Here is a 24,127-nt window from a genome sequence, read left to right as displayed (position 1 = left end):
GCTGACTTCTTCCCATGTTTCCCTAATGGTCACGTGGCCACTACTGTAGGACAAAAAATATAGCCACAGATTATATAGCTAGCTAGCAAGATAGCTAGAGAAACGTAAACGCAAAGAAGCAAATGAAAGTCCACTAATCATGTATTATACATCGACTACAATACTACATTTACTATGGATATGTCTGCTCTGTCTTACCCTGCTGAGTAAGTATTTTTCACTTAATTAATGTACTCAAACAAAGCAGCATCTGTCGTTTCAAGGGTTCTTCCGGGTTAGGTTTTAGAGGCGCGTATGGCGAACTCAAACATTGTAACTAAAATATAGAGCAGTTATAACGTTAATATATACTTTTTTTTACGTTATGTGGCTCTGGATTTGATTTTACGTGTATATTCAGGATTAACACTGCTGACAAATGGTGTAGCTCAAATGTTTCTTACTTGTCTTTTTTAAATTAAAACTGCAATATGTATACTTTTTGGGTGACCCGATCAAATGCACATAGAAATGTGAGTTATAGCTCTGTCATTCTCATTGAAAGCAAGTCTAAGAAGTGGTAGATATGTTCTATATGCGCAATTTCTGTGCGTCCCGTGCTCAAGTTTCGTTTGTGCATCATCTTTTTCTTTCGGTTTTGTACACCAACTTTAAACAGCTGAAAATATACAATATTTTTGGTTATTGGAAATATATTTCACAGCGGTTTAGATAATACAATTGTACACAAACTGAAATTAGGCGAACTATTAGAATTTTAGCAATAATTTCACATGATCAATTACATTATCGATTGGTATCAATACACATGATTAGTTTTAATGATAAATTACTTACATTTCCTCCTGTTTTCAATCACTTCAAGACAGTAGCTTGAAACGTAGGCCATATTTATTCGTATTCATTTGACTTTCCATGTCCATTTGCAATAGTTGTAAAAAAAAATGTTACAGTACGCTATTCATTGACAGCTGGAGCCATTCTGCAAATGAGGGCGGCACCTCTTTTTTCCAATGCCTTAAAATTACCCTTTTAGCAATGAGAGTTAGTGTCCTAAGAATGGAAGCATTTGGTGTATTTTCTGGGAGGTTCATTACCAGCAAGATAAAGAGTGCATTTGTGTGTAGTCTGTTTTCTATTGCTCCTTGAAATAGAGAGAATATTATTTTCCAATATGCTTCCAATTTAGGACACTTGACCAACATCTGCACAAGCCCAGCCTCATCTGATATACATTTTCAACATTTGCTGTCAGTTGTCATTTTTGCCATGTGAATGTTTGAGTCCAGTAGGTTCTATTAATTATATTATACTGAACCATTTGTGTTTTAGACTCTGTATGTTTTAAAACAGTTTTTACATACCTTTTCCCATTCAATTCTCTATTTGCACATCATATTTTGCACATCTATCATTCCAGTGTTAATATGAAAGTGTAACTATTTTGCACTATGGCCTATTTATTGCCTTACCGCCATAATTTACTACATTCGCACACTCTATATATATTTGCTGTTGTATTTTTGACTTTATGTTTTGTTTACCCCATATGTAACTCCGTGTTGTTGTTTTTATCGCACTGCTTTGCTTTATCTTGGCCAGGTCGCAGTTGTAAATGAGAACTTGTTCTCAACTGGCTTACCTGGTTAAAGGTTAAATAATAAAATAAAAAAATACTTGTATATGAATCTTTATCTTTACCTCATTTCTCTCTTAAGGGAAGTGTGTAGTCCCCTTGTTTTTCGTAAAAAAAATTATACACTCTTGATGCCAGGTGGTTTTTGGAATGGACATCCTTTATGAAACTTTCCAATTCGTTAAACTCATGTTTACATTTACATTGTTCAGGCAGTCAAGTCGGCATAAATAACAATCTGAATGATTCTAAAATGGTTGGTAGAGCCGGTCTTTTCCTTCAGTTCATTCAGATCCATAGTTTTACCGTCTTTATACAAATCCGCCACTGTCCAAACGCCAATCTGTAGCTAATCTCTCCACAATACTGGTCTGTGATTGATTGATTAATATGTGTGAATTGCTCCAGATGGTTGCTTGGAGAGAGGTACGTAAGGAAACTGCATATTTATTTCCAACAATTTTATGAACATTCCAAGAAGCATACATTTTTGGATGTCCTTTTAGATATTTGAGAAGTATTCCCTATGCTATCAATCTAAGTGGCATGGGGTGGGATATTTATTCAATTGCTAACCAAGAGGGGGGTTATTTTGTTGGGTAGAGCCAGTATACGGTTTGTCTTGTTACATATTACATGTAATATGTTTTAATATCTTGAATTGCCATACCTCCTTTATATTTTGGCATCATTAGTTTCTCAAGGTCAATGCAGGGTTGCTTTGAATTCCATATACATTTAATGATCTGTTCATTGATCTTCTTAAAAAATCCTTGTGGTAGATTGAGGCAACATGCTTAGTTTGTAATTGATTGTAGGAGCAACTATTATTTTTATTATTTCAGTTCTTGCTCGGAATGTTAAAAAGACGGAGGACCATCTCACAAAGTGTGCTTTAAAGGAATTCACAATAGCTTCTAAGTTCTCTTCAGTCTTCTTAAAATGTTTATAATTTTAGTGTGGATGCAGATGGTTTATTCTTGTTAAAATTCTTATTTTAGGCCCATATTCATTTGCTGGTAAAATGAAGATTGTTGAGGAACCAAATACATTTGGGTAAGTCATATTTTATTCTATAATTGTATTAAGATATGTTTCAAAAGTTAAATGTATGAAGGTATAACATATACTAATTCAGTCAGTGTAATGTGGTTCCCTCCTATTTGTCTAGGCTCAACAATCCCTTTTTGGCCCAAGGAAGTAGACTCCAGCCCAAGGTGACTCCAGGCCCAGTGTCAGGTAATAAGAATACGTATTACTTACTGGGTTAACTACATTATGGTCTGCAGACTGCAATTATATATTGTACAGGTATAGCAGTACAGATTGATACTTTCACCAACAGTGGGAAGGTACCGCAGTAGTCTGGTCTCTTTTAATTGTTGCTCAATAATAAAATGATTGAACCAAGTGGAACATATAATCCCCTAATACAGAGGTAAATGAAATCACAATACGTCACCAACTGGTTTACATTTGTGAAAGCAAAGGAGGAGACGGTGCTTCTAAAGTAATTATCTAAATCTGTCAACACTGGCAGATCATGTGATTAATCAAGTATATACAGGTAACTGCCAAAATAAAAGAAACACCAACATAAAGTGTCTGAGTTTGTTCAGCGTTGTGTAGGCCGATTGACTCCGCCAGTAAACAAACGACACAACACGCAGCAAACACTTCATTATTACATCTTCGGTCGTCGTGGATCGTTAAAAACATCTGTAAACAACTGCTTGCAGTTCTGAACCGACCTGGATACTAAGGAGATCCTGAGGGAAATCGACAAGTATCAACAGCTTTATGCTATGGAGGAACAACATACTCCTCCATCTTGGAAAGATCCGGCTACCTCACAAAATAACTCTTAACCCGACAAAAAAAGAAAGACAGATTAATCTACAGAAAAGTTGTGTGAGGAGGTAGCAGGGCTGAGGGGGAGTTTGGAGTTTAGCCAGAGTGAAAATCTCACCCTCCTAGGAGAGAACAAGGCACTCACAGCCAAGGTAAAAACCCTCGATTCCAACATGGATTGTCTACTCAGGGAAAACAGGGTGATGAGGGAGTCGCTACTAGACATACAAACCCGTAGCATGCGTGAAAATCTAATATTTTCTGGGATTCCTAAGGACGCATCCAATAATCCAGAAGGGGCAATCAGTTCATGCAATCCGCCTTCATGCAATCCTCTAGAGACTGTAAACAAAGTGGCTTTCCACCGAGTGCACAGACTTCGATCTCGGAGCGACAAGACCAAAGGTCCCCGACCTATCATCGCAAAATTTAATAAAAAGCAGGGGAAGGGAGCTTAAAGGCTCCAAATTCGGTCTCAATGACCACTTTCCCCGGGAGATAAACGAACGTCGCAAGAAGCGGTATCCTGTACAGAGGCAACAGAGGGAGAGGGGTAAACGTGCCTTTCTCATTGTGGACATACTCTTTATAGATGGACAGCTCTTCTGAGACAGCTCCATAACACCATGGCTGTACTAAATTCTACGGGGATGTCAGGTTACGGAAAAAAAAGTATGGGAACTGTAAAAATATCTGAACACTGAAGTTGATATGAGCTCTTCTGACACACACTTAATCTCTCTCTCTCTTCTAGCACTCTCTCTTTCTCTCGCTTTTCTTCTCTCCCCTCTCTCCATTGTTGAGAACTTTTCCATAATGTTATGTTCTTTGTTTGTCAATCTTTTGTATGTCTTTGGCTACATGCTTATCTATTTTTACAACAAGCAATGGGAAGATATCAGAACAGGGACGTTGGGGAATAATAATATATTGTACGGGATATATTTGTACTGTAGTGAAGCCGTCTCTTTATAGCAGGGGTGTCAAACGTCCGGCCCACGGGCCGGATCAGTTCCGCAAACGGGTTTAATCCGGCCCGCGAGATGATTTTGTAAAGTATAAAAATGAGCTGCAATTTTTCAATAAAAGAAACTGCTGTTCCAATTGTGTCCACTGGATGGCGCAATAGCAATTGTGTTAAGCAAGCAAACTGTTTATACCGGGGCAGAGCAAATAGGTCAAGCAAGTGCAACCAGTCCGGATGAGCTACTTTGTTTTGCCCGCGATATTTATTACGGCTTCTACTTTTAACATTATGTGCTTTGGCACCCTCATTGCCCCAATATGTCTCTGTCAAAAAAGAGAAAAGTGGACGCCGAGTGCAGAGTGTTCCAAGAAAAATTGTCATCCTTCTATTTATTCACGGAATTGAATGGGAAAGCTGTATGTTTGGTGTGTTCACAGCATGTTGCAGTGCTGAAAGAATATAACCTTCGTCGCCACTATGTGAGTCTTCATGCCGACAAATATGACAACTTTCAAGGACAGCGGAGAAGAGAGAAGGTGAATGAACTGTTGGTGGGTCTGAAGAAACAGCAGTCTGTGTTTACTCACAGCCGAGACATCAGTGACGCTGCAGTGAAAGCTAGCTACCTCATTGCTAATGAAATCGCAGTGGCTTCAAAACCATTTAATGAGGGTGAATTTGTAAAAACATGCATGATGAAGGCAGCAGAGATTGTGTGCCCTGAAAAGCACCAGGCTTTTGCAAATATCAGCCTGACAAGAAACACAGTTGCAGACAGGATTTCCGATCTTTCAGTGGATTTGGACAGCCAGTTGAAGCAAAAAGTAAAGTCATTTATTGCGTTTTTCGGTTGCGATTGATGAAAGCACGGACATTACAGATGTTGCACAACTGGCCATTTTCATCCGCGGAGTTGATGACACATTGACCGTCACCGAGGAGTTCGTGGAGTTGGTGCCGATGACAGATACAACGACAGCAGCTGATATTTTCACTGCACTCGTCGGCGCGCTGGACAGGGTCGGAGTGGACTGGTCCCGCGCTGTCAGCCTGGCTACAGATGGTGCGCCCTCAATTATCGGGAAAAAAGCAGGCGTTGTGACAAAGTTCAGAGAGAAAGTGCAATCTGCAAATGGAGGATGTGATTTTTGGACTTTTCACTGTATTTTGCAACAGGGGGCTTTGTGTTGCAAGTCATTAAAGATGGATAACGTCATGAAGGTGGTCATCCAAACTGTTAATTTCATCCGATCCAGAAGCCTGAATCACCGTCAGTTTGACAGCCTTCTCAGAGGGAAAGACCACATCTATGGCCTGCCATACCACACTGAGGTAAGATGGTTAAGCCGAGGTGCTGTGCTGAGGCGTTTCATTGATTTACGAGAAGAAATGGAACAGTTCATGGAAGAAAAGGGCAAACCAGTGTTAGAATTTAATTCCGCAGAATGGATGCAGGACCTTGCATTTATGGTGGATGTTACAGAGCACCTGAATAACTTGAACAAACAGCTGCAAGGGCGCAACAAAGTTGCCACGCAGTATTATGACAGCATACGTTCTTTCAAGTTGAAGCTGTCATTGTGGGAGACGCAACTCGCCGGTGGTGATGCAGCTCACTTCCCCTGTCTGAAAAATGTGTGCGCGACCCAACATGTGGCAGACATGAAGCGGTTCAAAGATAAAATAACGGGACTGTTAAGGGAGTTTTAGCAACGCTTTCAGATTTTTGGTGAACTGGAGAAAGACTTCAAAGTTTTTTGTTCGCCATTCACCGTGAATCCCTCGGATTTGAAGGGCAAATTTGCCGCAGCTGGCTTGGACACATTTTATCAGAATCTCTTGCCAGGTTACCCCAACTTGACAGCCCTCGCTGCAAAACTGTTGTGCATGTTTGGAACCACATATCTTTGTGAGCAAGTTCTCTGTAATGAGCATAAATAAAACAAAGCTGCGCTCAAGGCTCACGCACAAGCACTTGAATCACATCCTGAAGTTGGCTGCCACTCAGGATGTGACCCCTGATATTGATGCGCTGGTGAAAGCTAAAAGTTGCCAGGTATCAGGAGTCAAATAAACTATGCAACCCCACTTAAAGTGCTGCATGAGACACCCTGATATAGTTCTGTGATCTGTGATATACTTCTGTGAATCACTGAGGCATTGTGTGTTTGTGTGTTGTTTGTCCTCAGAATTTCAAATAACTTGAGGTGTTTTATGATTAATAGTGATGTTGTGCTTTTGGACACACTGTCCTCAGGCTCCAGCTTTATGTTTATATGTTTTTATGTTGATGTGCTATTGTTTTTAATTGTTTTTATTTTTATTTGTATATTTAACCTATTCTTGACTCTGTGGTTCTTGCACTTGTTTGGAGAACAGGATTTCATTATTTGTATCTACATTTCTGCCTGAGAAATGACACCCTGATATAGTTCTGTGATCTGTGAAACAGTTCTGTGAATCACTGAGGCATTGTGTGTTTGTGTGTTCTTTTTCTTTAGAATTTTCAAATAAACTTGAGGTGTTTTATGATTAATAGTGATGTTGTGCTTGTACTATTTTGGACACACTGTCCTCAGGCTCCAGCTTTATGTTTTATGTTGATAGTATTAAAACAAAGAAAACAATCTGAAGTTGTTGTTTTTAAGTTATATATACCATGATTTTACCGGTCCGGCCCACTTGGGAATAGATTTTCCTCCATGTGGCCCCTGAGCTAAAATGAGTTTGACACCCCTGCTCTATAGTAATGCAAGGTCTCTTTCATGATCATGTGAAACGTCAATTGCTATGGAAATGCTGGGATGTGTTTTTCTATGAAAATGATGTTAAATGTAATTATGATGCAACTAGGAGGGTGATACGATATGGATTGCAATTATCATCCTCAATATTAAGGCTATACTCACTTCATGTTACACACATAGACACTCAACCATGCAAGTTGGCTGGGCTATTATTTATTTGGACATCACACATTATAGTCTTACTCTTATCCAGACATCATACACACTCTCACTAAATCACATCCAATATCATACACACTCTCACTAAATCACATCCAATATCACACACATCAACCTACTCAGATCTACTACACACATAATATCTTGACTCAATTTTCTAACATCTGAGGCATTGGCTCACAGGCAAGGGAATAAAACAAATATTGCTAGAACCTGTTTCTTGAATTCTAAATATCAGACATTTGAAATCTCTAATTTTGACCATCATAATACCTCTTATGGCAGTAACTTTACAAGCACTAATTATGGCCATTTTAGACTGAGAATAGTATCTAGTTATGGTAAGGGGTGAAATGAGTATAGCCAGTTATAATTGTAACGGTTTAGCGGATTATAAAAAAAGATCAGTCTTTACGTGGCTAAAATAAAAGGAATATAACATATACTGTTTACAGGAAACTCACTCTACATCCTTAGATGAAGTTGTGTGGAAAAAGGAATGGGGTGGTGAAATAATTTTCTGTCATGGACAAAGGAACTCAAAAGGTGTGATGATATTAATTAACAAACACTTCGATCGGAGTTGTGCAAATAGTCAGGAATGATTCGCAAGGTAGATGGATATTTTTTAATATGACAGTGGATGAAAAACAGATTTGGCTCATTAATCTATATGGTCCAAATCAGGATGATCCATACTTCTTCAAAAATATTTATACCAATTTATTGAATTTACAGGCAACAAATGATCAAATCATTATGGTGGGAGACTATAACAGTGTTAAGGACCTCAATGGACCATAAAGGAAATCACTCTACAAACTATCATCACCGTGCCCTTAAGGACATCACTAATATTATGGACACATTAGAAATAGTGGATATTTGGAGACTAAAAAACCCTGACCTAGTGAGATATACATGGAGGAGACTTAAACAAGCTAGTTGTCTTGACTACTTTCTTGTCTCTTTCTCTCTTGCATCAAAGGTTAAAGTATTAATAGGAGACAGAATGCGATCGGATCATCATCTAATTGGCCTTCACATAACTCTTATAGAATTTCCACGTGGACGGGGATATTGAAAATGTTATCAAAGTTTACTGGAGGACAATTTATTTTTAACTAAGACAAAATAATTTATAACTGAATTTTTCCAGTACAATATAGGTTCAGCAAATCCCCTTATTGTTTGGGATACCTTTAAATGTACCTTCAGAGGTCATTCAATTCAATATTCATCAATAATAAAAAAGCAGTTTCTGTCTAAAGAGACAAGACTAACAACGAAAATACATGAACTAATATTACAGGTAGATAGCAATAAAAACGATACTACAGAGATACAAAATAAGTTAGAGGAAAACAAAAATAACTGGAGGAACTTATTCAAGAACAATCTAATGTAATCTATTACAAAAATAAAGCAAACTGGATGGAATATGAAAAAAATTCACCAAATTCTTCCTGAATCTCCAACATAGGAACGCTACCTAAAATAATTTGCAGAAACTCATTACCAAAGACGGAGTCCTCTATGATTCTCCAAATTATATTTTAAGAGGATGTTCTCTTCTCTGTCTAATCCTCACCCTCTGAATAACGATTACTGTAAGGAATTATTTCCAAATAATAATAAAAAAAGGAAAATTAGCTAATGTACAGAAAGAACAGTGCGAAGGCCAAATTACAGAGGAATAACTTTTTGATGCTATTAAATCCTTTCAGGCTGGAAAAACTCCAGGGCTTGATGGCATACCGGTAGAGGTACAGTGGGGAAAAAAAGTATTTAGTCAGCCACCAATTGTGCAAGTTCTCCCACTTAAAAAGATGAGAGAGGCCTGTAATTTTCATCATAGGTACACGTCAACTATGACAGACAAAATGAGAAAAATAAATCCAGAAAATCACATTCTAGGATTTGTAATGAATTTATTTGCAAATTATGGTGAAAAATAAGTATTTGGTCAATAACAAAAGTTTCTCAATACTTTGTTATATACCCTTTGTTGGCAATGACACAGGTCAAACGTTTTCTGTAAGTCTTCACAAGGTTTTCACACACTGTTGCTGGTATTTTGGCCCATTCCTCCATGCAGATCTCCTCTAGAGCAGTGATGTTTTGGGGCTGTCGCTGGGCAACACAGACTTTCAACTCCCTCCAAAGATTTTCTATGGGGTTGAGATCTGGAGACTGGCTAGGCCACTCCAGGACCTTGAAATGCTTCTTACGAAGCCACTCCTTCGTTGCCCGGGCGGTGTGTTTGGGATCATTGTCATGCTGAAAGACCCAGCCGCGTTTCATCTTCAATGCCCTTGCTGATGGAAGGAGGTTTTCACTCAAAATCTCACGATACATGGCCCCATTCATTCTTTCCTTTACACGGATCAGTCGTCCTGGTCCCTTTGCAGAAAAACAGCCCCAAAGCATGATGTTTCCACCCCCATGCTTCACAGTAGGTATGGTGTTCTTTGGATGCAACTCAGCATTCTTTGTCCTCCAAACACGACAAGTTGAGTTTTTACCCAAAAAGTTCTATTTTGGTTTCATCTGACCATATGACATTCTCCCAATCCTCTTCTGGATCATCCAAATGCACTCTAACAAACTTCAGACGGGCCTGGACATGTACTGGCTTAAGCAGGGGGACACGTCTGGCACTGCAGGATTTGAGTCCCTGGCGGCGTAGTGTGTTACTGATGGTAGGCTTTGTTACTTTGGTCCCAGCTCTCTGCAGGTCATTCACTAGGTCCCCCCGTGTGGTTCTGGGATTTTTGCTCACCGTTCTTGTGATCATTTTGACCCCAAAAATGGGGGGGAAAAGTATTTAGTCAGCCACCAATTGTGCAAGTTCTCCCACTTAAAAAGATGAGAGAGGCCTGTAATTTTCATCATAGGTACACGTCAACTATGACAGACAAAATGAGAAAAAATATTCCAGAAAATCACATTGTAGGATTTTTAATGAATTTATTTGCAAATTATGGTGGAAAATAAGTATTTGGTCACCTACAAACAAGCAAGATTTCTGGCTCTCACAGACCTGTAACTTCTTCTTTAAGAGGCTCCTCTGTCCTCCACTCGTTACCTGTATTAATGGCACCTGTTTGAACTTGTTATCAGTATAAAAGACACCTGTCCACAACCTCAAACAGTCACACTCCAAACTCCACTATGGCCAAGACCAAAGAGCTGTCAAAGGACACCAGAAACAAAATTGTAGACCTGCACCAGGCTGGGAAGACTGAATCTGCAATAGGTAAGCAGCTTGGTTTGAAGAAATCAACTGTGGGAGCAATTATTAGGAAATGGAAGACATACAAGACCACTGATAATCTCCCCTCGATCTGGGGCTCCACGCAAGATCTCACCCCTTGGGGTCAAAATGATCACAAGAACGGTGAGCAAAAATCCCAGAACCACACGGGGGGACCTAGTGAATTACCTGCAGAGAGCTGGGACCAAAGTAACAAAGCCTACCATCAGTAACACACTACGCCGCCAGGGACTCAAATCCTGCAGTGCAAGACGTGTCCCCCTGCTTAAGCCAGTACATGTCCAGGCCCGTCTGAAGTTTGCTAGAGTGCATTTGGATGATCCAGAAGAGGATTGGGAGAATGTCATATGGTCAGATGAAACCAAAATAGAACTTTTTTGGTAAAAACTCAACTCGTCGTGTTTGGAGGACAAAGAATGCTGAGTTGCATCCAAAGAACACCATACCTACTGTGAAGCATGGGGGTGGAAACATCATGCTTTGGGGCTGTTTTTCTGCAAAGGGACCAGGACGACTGATCCGTGTAAAGGAAAGAATGAATGGGGCCATGTATCGTGAGATTTTGAGTGAAAACCTCCTTCCATCAGCAAGGTCATTGAAGATGAAACGTGGCTGGGTCTTTCAGCATGACAATGATCCCAAACACACCGCCCGGGCAACGAAGGAGTGGCTTCGTAAGAAGCATTTCAAGGTCCTGGAGTGGCCTAGCCGGTCTCCAGATCTCAACCCCATAGAAAATCTTTGGAGGGAGTTGAAAGTCCGTGTTGCCCAGCGACAGCCCCAAAACATCACTGCTCTAGAGGAGATCTGCATGGAGGAATGGGCCAAAATACCAGCAACAGTGTGTGAAAACCTTGTGAAGACTTACAGAAAACGTTTGACCTGTGTCATTGCCAACAAAGGGTGTTTAACAAAGTATTGAGAAACTTTTGTTATTGACCAAATACTTATTTTCCACCATAATTTGCAAATAAATTCATAAAAAATCCAACAATGTGATTTTCTGGGGGAAAAAATCTCATTTTGTCTGTCATAGTTGACGTGTACCTATGATGAAAATTACAGGCCTCTCTCATCTTTTTAAGTGGGAGAACTTGCACAATTGGTGGCTGACTAAATACTTTTTTCCCCCACTGTATACGACAACTACTAGAAATAATAGAACAACATTTAAACATCTAAGAAGCCAGGCCTGGTATTTATAGCGTATTTTGAAAAGGCCTTTGATAAAGTAAGACTGGGTTTTATTTATAAATGCATGGATTTTTTCAATTTCGGTGATTCTCTTATAAAATGGGTAAAAGTAATGTATAGCAACCCCAGGTGTAAAATAGTAAATAGCGGCTACTTCTCAGAGTTTTGAATTGTTAAGAGGAGATAAACAAGGGTGTCCACTGTCGCCATATCTATTCGTTATGGCCATTGAAATGCTAGCTATTAAAATCAGATAAAATAACATTAGAGGATTAGAAATCCAAGGCTTAAAAACAAAAGGTGTCCATGTATTTTTTTATATTTTTTATTTAACTAGGCAAGTCAGTTAAGAACAAATTCTTATTTACAATGACGGCCTACACCGGCCAAACCCGGACAACGCTGGGCCAATTGTGCACCGCCTTATGGGACTCCCAATCACGGCCGGTTGTGATACAGCTTGGAAATGAACCAGGGGGTCTGTAGTGACGCCTCAAGCACTGAGATGCAGTGCCTTAGACTGCTGCGCCACTCGGGAGCCCATGACTCAAGTTTTATATTAAGTCTGCAAGCTAGATCCCGGCAATGTCTCACTGAAGATCTAGATAACTTTTCTGGACTCTGGACTAAAACCTAATTATGATAAATGTACATTATTACGTATTTGATCTTTAAAAAATACAACTTTTACATTACCCTGCAGTTTACCTATAAAATGGGCTGACTGTGAAGTAGACATACTTGGTGTTCATATCACAAAATATATAAGTGAGCTCTCCACAATGAATATCAATAGAAAACTAGTAAAAATAGACAATATCCTGCAATCATGGAGAGGTAAATACCTATCTATTTATGGAAAAATTGCCCTGATTAACTCCTTAGTCATATCTCTGTTTACCCACTTACTTATGGGGCTGCCTACTCCTGATGATTTGTTTTTCAAATCATATGAGCAAAAAATATCTCTTTATCTGGGATATGCTAAACCAGACAAAATAAAGCGTGCCTATCTATATAATGAATATGAACTAGGTGGGTTGAGATTATTAAATCTAAAAGCACTAAACCTCTCTCTAAAAGCTTCACTTATCCAAAAGATTTTCTTGAACCCTAAATGGTTCTCAAGTAGATGACTAAGAAAAGCTCATCCATTATTTGCCTTTGTGCAGATTGCCATGTCTCATTTTTGATTAATTGAAAATGAAACTTTTTTCAAAGTATCTCTATTTTTCAAACAAACATTGCAGAGGCTACAATTTCAATTTCATCCCCTTGAAAAGGTAGAACAAATATTACAATAAATATTATGGCTGAACTCAAATGTGCTGGTTGATAAAATAACTGTATTTATGGAAAATATGTTTGAAAAGGGTATTTTGTTTTTAAATGAAGAGTTATGTCTTTCATGGAGTTATCAGAATTGTATGGGAAGGTCTGCTCAATCCAAGATTAGAACCAATTGATTACAGCATTACCCTGAAAATGGAGGAGGCAGGTGGCAGCGGGAGGAGGTAGGGAATTGGTCTGTCTGCTCAAATAAAGGATCAAAACTGGCAGAGGAATAAAAATAGCATAAATAGGAAAGTATACCAGTTTCATTTGAGGACCAGGATGTTGATAGCTGTGCCATACAGATTGCAAAATAGTTGGGAAGAGATTTCTGATGTTCCGATTCCATGGTACAGGGTGTACGAGTTGATATATATAAAACGATGCAAGATTCAAGACTTCATGCTTTTCAGCTAAAATTCTTGTACAGAATTCTTGCCACCAACAAAATTTTGAATATTTGGGGCATACAATCATTGCAGCTCTGCAGATTTTGTTGTGAGGATACAGAATGAACAGACTATTTGTTTTGGTATTGCCCTCAGGTAGCCTGTTTCTGGTCTCAGGTTCAGGAAGGGCTGAAAATGCATAACATTGATCTAAAATTGACACTAGAAATAGTATTGTTGAGAGATCTGGAGAGACCGGATCAGTCAATTACTAATATACTAATACTCTTAGTAAAAGTATTTATCTTCAACTCGCAATCTGTGGATTCTATTCGATTAGAGAGATTGAAATTGTATGTTAAACATCACTGCATGGTTGAAAGATATATGCTGCCTAGAAATCCGAAGAGGGTGGCCAGCAGAGATAGGTGGGATGGGCTTAGGGAAGCTGAGGGTTGGGATGTGGAATTGTAGACAAGTGGGAGTGGTTGCTGGGCGGGGGATAGAAGGACAGTCCGAGATAAAAGTAAAAAATAAAGTCAAAATAAAACAGAACAAAAAGTACATTTGAATGACATTAAGGGGCAGTGCTGTGTTTGTACACATGCATATACACACACTCTCATTCAAATTGAATTATTTAATTTTTCTCGGGGGTGTCTTGGAGGGCTGGTGGCCTGGCGGTTGGGAGCTTGGGCCGGTGGCTGATGGGTCGCTGGTTCGGGTCCCTGTTTTTGACCTTATGGGAGATCTGTCGACGTGCCCTTGAGCAGGGCGTTGACGCTGGATGCTTCTGTGTGTCGCTCTGGATGGGAGTCTGTTAGATGACTAATGTGATGTAGATGTTGAGCGGCTTCACTGCAAGTAGATTGTATGTTTTAAATATTCAATAATACCAAAAAATATATTTAAAAATAACAAAGTGTCTTAATAGGGCGTTGGGCCACCACGAGCCGCCAAAACAGCTTCAATGCACCTTGTCATAGATTCTACAAGTGTCTGGAACTCTATTGGAGGGATGCACGCCATTATTCCACGAGAAATTCCATAATTTGGTGTTTTGTTGATGGTGGTGGAAAATGCTGACTCAGTCGCCACTCCAGAATCTCCAATAAGTGTTCAATTGGGTTGAGATCTGGTGACTGAGACACACACGCAAACTTTAACCCCCTATGCTCCTTTGAGACCCCTCTTTCAAAGTCACCGAGATCTCTTCTTCTAGCCATGGTAGCCAAAATAATAGGCCACTGTGCATTTTTATACATGACCCTAAGCATGATGGGATGTTAATTGCTTAATATACTCAGGAACCACACCTGTGTGGAAGCACCCCTTACTTTTTTCAATCTTTACTAACGACATGCCACTGGCTTTGAGTAAAGCCAGTGTGTCTATGTATGCGGATGACTCAACATTATACACGTCAGCTACTACAGCGACTGAAATGACAGCAACACTTAACAAAGTGCTGCAGTTAGTTTCAGAATGGGTGGCAAGGAATAAGTTAGTTCTAAATATTTCAAAAACTAAAAGCATTGTATTTGGGACAAATCACTAAACCCTAAACCTCAACTAAATCTTGTAATGAATAATGTGGAAATTGAGCAAGTTGAGGAGACTAAATTGCTTGGAGTAACCCTGGATCGTAAACTGTCATGGTCAAAACATATTGATACAACAGTAGCTAGGATCGGGAGAAGTCTGTCTATAATAAAGCGCTGCTCTGCATTCTTAACAGCACTATCTACAAGGCAGGTCCTACAGGCCCTAGTTTTGTCGCACCTGGACTACTGTTCAGTCGTGTGGTCAGGTGCCACAAAGAGGGACTTAGGAGAATTGCAATTGACTCAGAACAGGGCAGCACGGCTGGCCCTTGGATGTACACAGAGAACTAACATTAATAATATGCATGTCAATCTCTCCTGGCTCAAAGTGGAGGAGAGAGTGACTTCATCACTACTTGTATTTGTGAGAGTAATTGACATGTTGAATGCACCGAGCTGTCTGTTTGAACTACTGGCACACAGCTCGGACACCCATGCATACCCCACAAGACCTGCTACCAGAGGTCTCTTCACAGTCCCCAAGTCCAGAACAGACTATGGGAGGCGCACAGTACTACAGTGAGGGAAAAAAGTATTTGATCCCCTGCTGATTTTGTACGTTTGCCCACTGACAAAGAAATTATCAGTCTATACTTTTAATGGTAGGTTTATTTGAACAGTGAGAGACAAAATAACAAACAAAAAATCCAGAAAAACGCATGTAAAAAATGTTATAAATTGATTTGAATTTTAATGAGGGAAATAAGTATTTGACCTCCTCTCAATCAGAAAGATTTCTGGCTCCCAGGTTTCTTTTATACAGGTAACGAGCTGAGATTAGGAGCACACTCTTAAAGGGAGTGCTCCTAATCTCAGTTTGTTACCTGTATAAAAGACACCTGTCCACAGAAGCAATCAATCAATCAGATTCCAAACTCTCCACCATGGCCAAGACCAAAGAGCTCTCCAAGGATGTCAGGGACAAGATTGTAGACCTACACAAGGCTGGAATGGGCTACAAGACCATCGCCAAGCAGCTTGGTGAGAAGGTGACAACAGTTGCTGCGATTATTCGCAAATGGAAGAAACACAAAATAACTGTCAATCTCCCTCGGCCTGGGGCTCCATGCAAGATCTCACCTCGTGGAGTTGCAATGATCATGAGAACGGTGAGGAATCAGCCCAGATCTACACGGGAGGATCTTGTCAATGATCTCAAGGCAGCTGGGACCATAGTCACCAAGAAAACATTTGGTAACACACTACGCCGTGAAGGACTGAAATCCTGCAGTGACCGCAAGGTCCCCCTGCTCAAAAAAGCACATATACAGGCCCGTCTGAAATGAATGATTCAGAGGAGAACTGGGTGAAAGTGTTGTGGTCCAAAGAGACTAAAATCGAGCTCTTTGGTATCAACTCATCTCGCCGTGTTTGGAGGAGGAGGAATGCTGCCTATGACCCCAAGAACACCATCCCCACCGTCAAACATGGAGGTGGAAACATTATGCTTTGGGGGTGGAAACATTATGCTTTGGGGGTGTTTTTCTGCTAAGGGGACAGGACAACTTCACTGCATCAAAGGGACGATGGACGGGGCCATGTACCGTCAAATCTTGGGTGAGAACCTCCTTCCCTCAGCCAGGGCATTGAAAATGGGTCGTGGATGGGTATTCCAGCATGACAATGACCCAAAACACATGGCCAAGGCAACAAAGGAGTGGCTCAAGAAGAAGCACATTAAGGTCCTGGAGTGGCCTAGCCAGTCTCCAGACCTTAATCCCATAGAAAATCTGTGGAGGGAGCTGAAGGTTCGAGTTGCCAAACATCAGGCTCAAAACCTTAATGACTTGGAGAAGATCTGCAAAGAGGAGTGGGACAAAATCCCTCCTGAGATGTGTGCAAACCTGGTGGCCAACTACAAGAAACGTCTGACCTCTGTGATTGCCAACAAGGGTTTTGCCACCAAGTACTAAGTCATGTTTTGCAGAGGGGTGAAATACTTATTTCCCTCATTAAAATGCAAATCAATTTATAACATTTTTGACATGCGTTTTTCTGGATTTTTTGTGTGTTATTCTGTCTCTCACTGTTCAAATAAACCTACCATTAAAATTATAGACTGATCATTTCTTTGTCAGTGGGCAAACGTACAAAATCAGCAGGGGATCAAATACTTTTTCCCCTCACTGTACATAGAGCCATGACTATATGGAACTCTATTCCACATCAAAGTAACTCATGCCAGCAGTCAAATTTGATTTAAAAAACAGATAAGAATACACCTTATGGAACAGCGGGGGACTGTGAAGCAACACAAACATAGACACATGCATACATGATAACATACGCACTATACACACATGTACACATGGATTTTGTGTTATAGATATGTGGTAGTAGAGTAGATGCCTGAGGGCACACACTTAATATGTTGTGAAATCTGTTATTAATGTATTGTAATGTTTTTTTAAATGTATAACTGCCTTAATTTTGCTAGACCCCAGGAAGAGTAGCTGCTCAGCTAATGGGATCCATAATAAATACAAATACAAATACCTGCTTTCAATATACTTTGTATCCCTAATTTACTCAAGTGTTTCCTTTATATTGGCAGTTACCTGTAGATTCCCTGTCTGTCTAAACTGACCATTCCTAGCACTGCATTCAGTATGACCATACCTAGCACTGTATTCAGTATGACCATACCTAGCACTGTATTCAGTATACATACAGCCCTGCTTTTTACTTGTGCTCTTTTCATAACATTGCTAATCCTTTCTTGTAGGACCAGCACATCTCCACCGACTAGCAGGAAAGTGCTACAGTTACATAGAGTCCACGTAAGTACTGGGCAACTGAGCACCTACAAAATCAACACCTATCTGCTGCAGTGAGAACTTTATGGCAAAGTTTCGATCAAACTGTTTAGGACATATTTCTTCTCTGTACCAGTTTTCCAATTGGTTGATTCAACGTTAGTCAAAGCTGCTAGATGACATGTGTAGATAAAAGGTATATCTGAGAATACATCTCTGTTGTTATTTTGTTTAGGTATAAATATGAATTCTGTCCATTCCACAACATCACCCAGCATGAGCAGTCATTCAGGTGGAATGCTTACAGTGGCATACTGGGGTGAGTGGATCCTCCACAACACAATTTCAAACTGCACTCATCTTATCAGGTGAATTAGATTCATTGAAGCATGTTATCCTATGAATACATTATTTCCATTCAACATTTACACCCTTTGTCTTTCCAACAGAATCTGGCAGGAGTGGGAGATTGTGAACAACACCTTTTTGGCCATGTGGATGAGAGAAGGAGATGCCTGTGGGAATGAAAATAGGAGAACAAAGGTAATACATTGCTTGTGCTCATTCCTTCCAGAGGCCAACTTACAAAGCAGGATTGGTGAGCGTTTGTGAGTAGTACATTTACATTTACGTCATTTAGCAGACGCTCTTATCCAGAGCGACTTACAGTTAATGAGTGCATACATTTTTCATACTGGCCCCCCGTGGGAATCGAACCCACAACCCTGGCGTTGCAAGCGCCATGCTCTACCAACTGAGCTACAAGAGTATAACGTGCACTACCCAGTCAGCAAGCTTTGTGAAAGGCCTTTAAAGACATCGTAGAGTTGAATGTTGCTGTTACTGTTCTTGGTGGAAATATTTTTTCTTGTTTCACTAGGTCATTCTGACCTGCGGTGGAAGTAGCAAGTTGGCTCAAGTGTCAGAGCCCACTACCTGTGTGTATTCTCTAACCTTTGAGACCCCACTTGTATGCCACCCGCATTCTCTCTTAGGTAAGACAAACAAAAGCAGGGACTCTTATATGAACATTTAAGATGGTGCTTGTTTGCGTTCTGAGTCACACTTGTGTCCTCTCATCAAGTGTACCCAACTCTGAGTGACAAGCTGCAGATGGAATGGGATGAAGCCGAACAAGCCCTCTATGAGAACCTCATTACTGAGCAGGTACGACGTTACTTACTAACATGGGTCCTGATAAAGCATTGACATTGCCCTGTCATAGCACATATATGAGTGTTGGAATACACAGGAGTGTAAAGGTGCTCGCAGACAGAAAGCGGCAGGCGGGGTGGCCTATTCATTTTCAATGAGGCGGGGGGTGGAATTCTATCCAGGCGGAGTGGTCGGCGGTGCTCGTGCACATGAAAGCCAATTTGGGCGATATCCACTCCGGAGTTTCGCTTCCTGTCTGGAAAGCGCTTAAGAAGTCCTCTAACGTGTAAATGTGTATTACAGGGCTACAATAATATACTGAGGGATATTTTTGAGGATGCTGGTTTCCTAAAGAGCCAAAAGGTAAAGGAGAAGCCGGAGATCACAACTACCTCAAAGACACATGATTCCTTGCAGAAATGCAATGAGGTAAGTTCACTGGAGAGAATCCAAAACCACTTGTGACCATGAGTAGTAATGGAAGCCCCGACATTTAGAGCTTTCAGCTAATGCTCTAGTCTAGCTATCCATATACATGACATGTCATTGAAAAGTTGTATTTATTTAAATTTCTACGGATGCTTGTTTTATACAGGACGTCCGTAAACAGAGTGAAGAGATTGCGAGATTGCAAGCTCTTCTCACTCAACATAACATTCCCCATGAGTCAAAGGCGGGTGAGTCTTAGCATTATTATTCATGTACTAGTCCATACTTCTCCATTAATAGATGTAGGAAAGGAATCCCTTCTTAAGTAACATGTTATGATTGCATTGGTCCATACAATGTTAACATGTTTGCACCCTTTCTTCTCTCTACGGACAGCTAAGGCGAAGATTCCAGTGACTGTGCAAAATCGGCACCTGAGGGGGGACAACGGCCTCATCGCAGACCTACTCTGAGGATCTCAGACATTTACACAAAATATTAATAATTGCAGACCACAAACTGGACAGCAGAGAAGGCAGATGTCACACAGTTAACATGCCAGTTCCACATTAGAGAATTCAAGTATTTAAAAAAATACAACTTTAGAGAATCAACCATGTTTTCTTGACTGTGACATTTACTCTGAGTGACAAGCTGCAGACTACCAGTAGTCTCCAATGGCATAGCTACATTCTTAGAATCATTGTTTTTCAACTCCATTGTCTGTCTAGACTGAAATCATACCTCTGCTATCAAAGGAAGGACGCTGAAGATTTAAATTGTTTGATTCAGATTTTTTTTTTTTTTTAAAGAAAATAAAAAGTTACAGCCTTGAGCAAATGCCAATTATTTTGTCATATGAGATTAAAAAGGTGCTTTAACCAACATATCGGATGACTGTCTGTGCGCACTACAGGCACATGCAAGTCAGTGGCAAGGCTTTCTTAGCTGGAAAGAGGACCCTATTCCATTGTGGTTCTTCTGAGGCATCTAGCTTTGTCTATTTGGTCTATTTGGTTCTGAAACTGCATAAGAACTCTTGGATGGATGACGTAAAGCGAAATGTCATCCTCATCACAGGCTGCTTCTCGGAGGCTGTTTACACATTTTCTTATTTTTTAACGGCAGTGGGGGATTTTGATTTACATTTTACATTTTAGTCATTTAGCAGACGCTCTTATCCAGAGCGACTCACCATTGAAAGAATCTACATCGTCCAGTGGGACCTCCACCTCTGACAGCGCCTCACCACTACCATTGCTCTCACCTGGATAATAATCTTCTGACGATGGACTTCTCTGTTAATTGCTAGACACAAACCATGAATTTTGAGCCATTGAGGTAAAATGACAGATGAGGCACTGCATGTCTAAAAACTGCAGCTTGTCAATGATACATTTTCGCCTCTGTTCTTTCTTCAGGGGAGGTATTATTTTTATATTGTGTATGTTGAGTTCGGAGAGAGTCCCATCTCTTCTTGAGTTCTTCCACTTAAAATCAAACTTGAGTTCTTCCACTTAAAATCAAAGTGAAGTTGTAAAATTTAGGGCAGGGTATATTTTGTAAAGCCATAAGCAGGGCTACTCAACTCCAGGGGTGATCGTAGGGTATTCTCAGATTCTCCACACTTTTCCCCCCAAGTACCACGTGCATAGTATGCAGCATAGACTGTGCTATGCACTTGTATTGGTGGGCAGAGTCCTTCCGGTAAAACTGATTATTTGGCTCTTTAAGAGCCATTCATTTGGCTCCCAAATAGCTCTTCGTTAAAACATTTCCATAAAACTATCGGTATGAAAATAATGTTAATATCCAAAGTTAGGTTTTAAAAAGTAGACTACAATTTTTTCAGATTGTGCAATGCGAGTTCAAATACATTTTACCTGTACAAAACAGTAGACCCCCTACACAAAAATGAAGATATTAATTAAATGCACTACATAAATGAGTGCGGACCAGAATGAGGCTCTTGATCACCACTACCTGCAGGATGTGGAGTGATTTACCATCTTCAGATTTAATAAATCGTTGGCAGGCTTGCCTAGGTGATTCGGTTCCCGACATTCACCAAAAAGAGCTGTTCAAAAAGAGTTTGTTCGCGACCGACCCATCAGTAAATAGAGCTCTATAACGTTGGTTATGTAATGATAATGACTGCTATAGTTACAAAATGATGTGTGCAGTGTATCTCTGTCGTTAAGCTAGTATACTAGTAGGGATAACAGTTTACCCGTAATGCCCGGGGCCCGGTTTCCTGATAGCGATGGAATTTAGGCTTAGGCTTAGAGTGTTTTTAATGATGCATCTTTCCTATAATGGCCGAAGATGTAACATGCGTTTCCCAAAACACCACGCAGCGAGAACGGTCGGAGCGTTGTTGGAGTGACGCATGAGGGCAAAAATCACTTATCTTCAACATATTTGGCTGGCTAGCAAAACAACTTTAAAGCAATTTTTCTCAGTTTCCCTGTTGTCGGAGTTAATGTGTTTTGCCTTTGTAGGGCAGTATAGCCTACTGTTTATATTTTAATGTGGTCATCTCGATTTTCATTTGAGGCATCATTTTTACATCGCTTGTTTGTATCAATTGCAAAGACATTGGCAACTTTCTATTTGATGGTCACATAGAGATGGATAAACGATGTGATTCTATTCTTCAATTCTAACGACGCACTTAGCTGTTCTACCAGTAGTCTGAGGCAGACGTTAGATTACGAGCATTTTCAAGTGCAACGTTAATAACGATGGTTTTGGGAAACAAACTTTTACAGATGCACCATTGAGAGCATCCTGTCAGGCTGTATCCCCGCCTGGTACGGCAACTGCACCATCCGCAACCACAGGGCTCTCCAGTGGGTGGTGCGGTCAGCCCAACGAATCACCAGGAGCACACTGCCAAAAAGGTGAATTGCCGCCACCAACTGGACGGGTTGAAACCAAAACAAGATAAAAATAAAATCCATACGTGATAGGGAAACTAACTTAATCCACCCAAATAAAAATGGTACATTGACAAAACAAAACAACTCCCACTTCTTGCTTCTTTCAATTCTCCATATCTCCCTTCCCAGGCTCTAGGGCCTGAGAGGGTGGTACGGCTTGTGACAATATTCTATGTAACTCCTTCGCCGAGAAATCTTTCAGCCCCAGGAACCGCTCCGCCGCTTCCACAATGATTTCTATCTTCCTGGACCTTCTCTCCACCTTGGCAGTGCCATTTATCACCATAGCTATTAAGGCCACAAAGTCCAGCTTCTTAACCTTTAAAATGTCAGGATGATAGGTGCCTGCTGATGATAGGTAACCCCGGCAGCCTGCAGTGAAGGCCTATCCACCACCATGGACTCTTCAAGTGCACCATTCAAACCCTCAACAGCTGCTGCATATGATATGCTCTGGATAGCCCTGAATTTGGCCACCTTATTCTCTTTCACCCTTGTGGGGCAATCGAAAGACGTGGCTTCACGGTTCCCACCACAATTGCAACATGTCACATTTTCATCACTTTTATAACACATAATATGATATTTTCCACAACTTGGACATATAGGCTTCTCCCTTCTGCAAACACTTTAAACATGACCAAAAGCTTTACAATGATCACACTGCATTGTTCTTGGGATAAATACTCTGACTGTAGTTAATATACCCTAACTGCACTTGAGTATGGAGAGACTCCATATCAAAAAACAGATAGACTTCACCTTCTTTTCACTCACCACACGATTCATCCGACGTGCATCAATCACTCCTGGAATATTTTTAATCTCTTAAACATCTACTTCTCAAGAGACTCCAGATATAACCCCCTTGAGGGGTGCCCTGTTCCTAAGAGACACACACGACACTTCAAACTTATCAAATCGGGTGAGACGCAACACACGTTTCTTTTGATCCTCAGAAGCACAAAAAATCAAAACCAGCCCGCCTCTCTTGATCCTCACAGCCTTCACTCTACCCAGCACTCTCTCCACCAGTTTGGATATCTCAAATGGATTCCTCAAGATTGGTAATTTGATCAGCTGCTCCTCATTTACAAACCGTACTCCTACAAGATACGAAGTGACATTCTCATCACTGTACTCTACTTTGCTCCGTTTTCCTTTCTTTTGGACAATATTCCAATTCTCCTTGATTCTACCACCATTAGATTCAGAATCCATTTCATCATCCGCTTCCGCCATCTTTTTTCCGTCCGTCGCTACAGCACCCGGTGTCACAGGAAGGCCAAGAAAATCATCAAGGACCAGTTGTGGAGAAGTACAGATCAGGGTTGGGTTATAAAAAATATCTGAAACTTTTAACATCCCACAGAGCACCATTAAATCCATTATTTAAAAAATTGAAAGAATATGGCACCACAACAAACTTGCCAAGAGAGGGCCGCCCACCAAAACTCACGGACCAGGCAAGGAGGGTATTAATCAGAGAGGCAACAAAGACACCAAAGATAACCCTGAAGGAGCTGCAAAGCTCTACAGCGGAGATTGGAATATCTGTCCATAGGACCACTTTAAGCCGTACACTCCACAAAGCTGGGCTTTACAGAAGAGTGGCCAGAAAAAAGCCAT

General features: G+C 40.5%; 1 protein-coding gene across 2 annotated transcripts; it reads left to right on the top strand.

Annotated features, from left to right (window-relative positions):
- The first annotated feature begins 38 nt into the window (after positions 1–38).
- On the top strand, positions 39–20,396 carry gnptg (N-acetylglucosamine-1-phosphate transferase subunit gamma). Of its 2 annotated transcripts, XM_041877777.2 has the most exons (11): positions 39–206; positions 2,638–2,692; positions 2,808–2,875; positions 17,942–17,996; positions 18,208–18,291; positions 18,422–18,515; positions 18,853–18,967; positions 19,057–19,139; positions 19,431–19,556; positions 19,723–19,804; positions 19,953–20,396. In XM_041877777.2, exons 1-11 carry the CDS (start codon positions 140–142, stop codon positions 20,027–20,029), a joined length of 906 nt encoding a protein of 301 aa, XP_041733711.1. In that variant the 5' UTR covers positions 39–139; the 3' UTR covers positions 20,030–20,396. The 2 variants fall into 2 exon arrangements, with proteins under 2 accessions (XP_041733711.1, XP_041733718.1); XM_041877784.2 differs by lacking the exons at positions 39–206; positions 2,638–2,692; positions 2,808–2,875 and adding an exon at positions 3,962–4,159.
- Positions 20,397–24,127: the final 3,731 nt, after the last annotated feature.

This window comes from Coregonus clupeaformis, chromosome 1 (genome assembly GCF_020615455.1).
Source record: "Coregonus clupeaformis isolate EN_2021a chromosome 1, ASM2061545v1, whole genome shotgun sequence".
In the NCBI taxonomy this organism is placed as follows: Eukaryota; Metazoa; Chordata; class Actinopteri; order Salmoniformes; family Salmonidae; genus Coregonus; species Coregonus clupeaformis.
Note: the sequence above shows the minus strand (reverse complement) of the source record. Positions and strands in the feature narration are given on the sequence as shown.

Bases quoted from the DNA above. Each gene is read 5' to 3' on its own strand.
- gnptg (XM_041877777.2), top strand. From the start codon at position 140: ATGTATTATACATCGACTACAATACTACATTTACTATGGATATGTCTG. The intron at 18,292-18,421 runs GTGAGTGGATCC...TCTTTCCAACAG, and splicing joins GCTTACAGTGGCATACTGGG to AATCTGGCAGGAGTGGGAGA. The intron at 18,968-19,056 runs GTAAGACAAACA...CCTCTCATCAAG, and splicing joins CCACCCGCATTCTCTCTTAG to TGTACCCAACTCTGAGTGAC.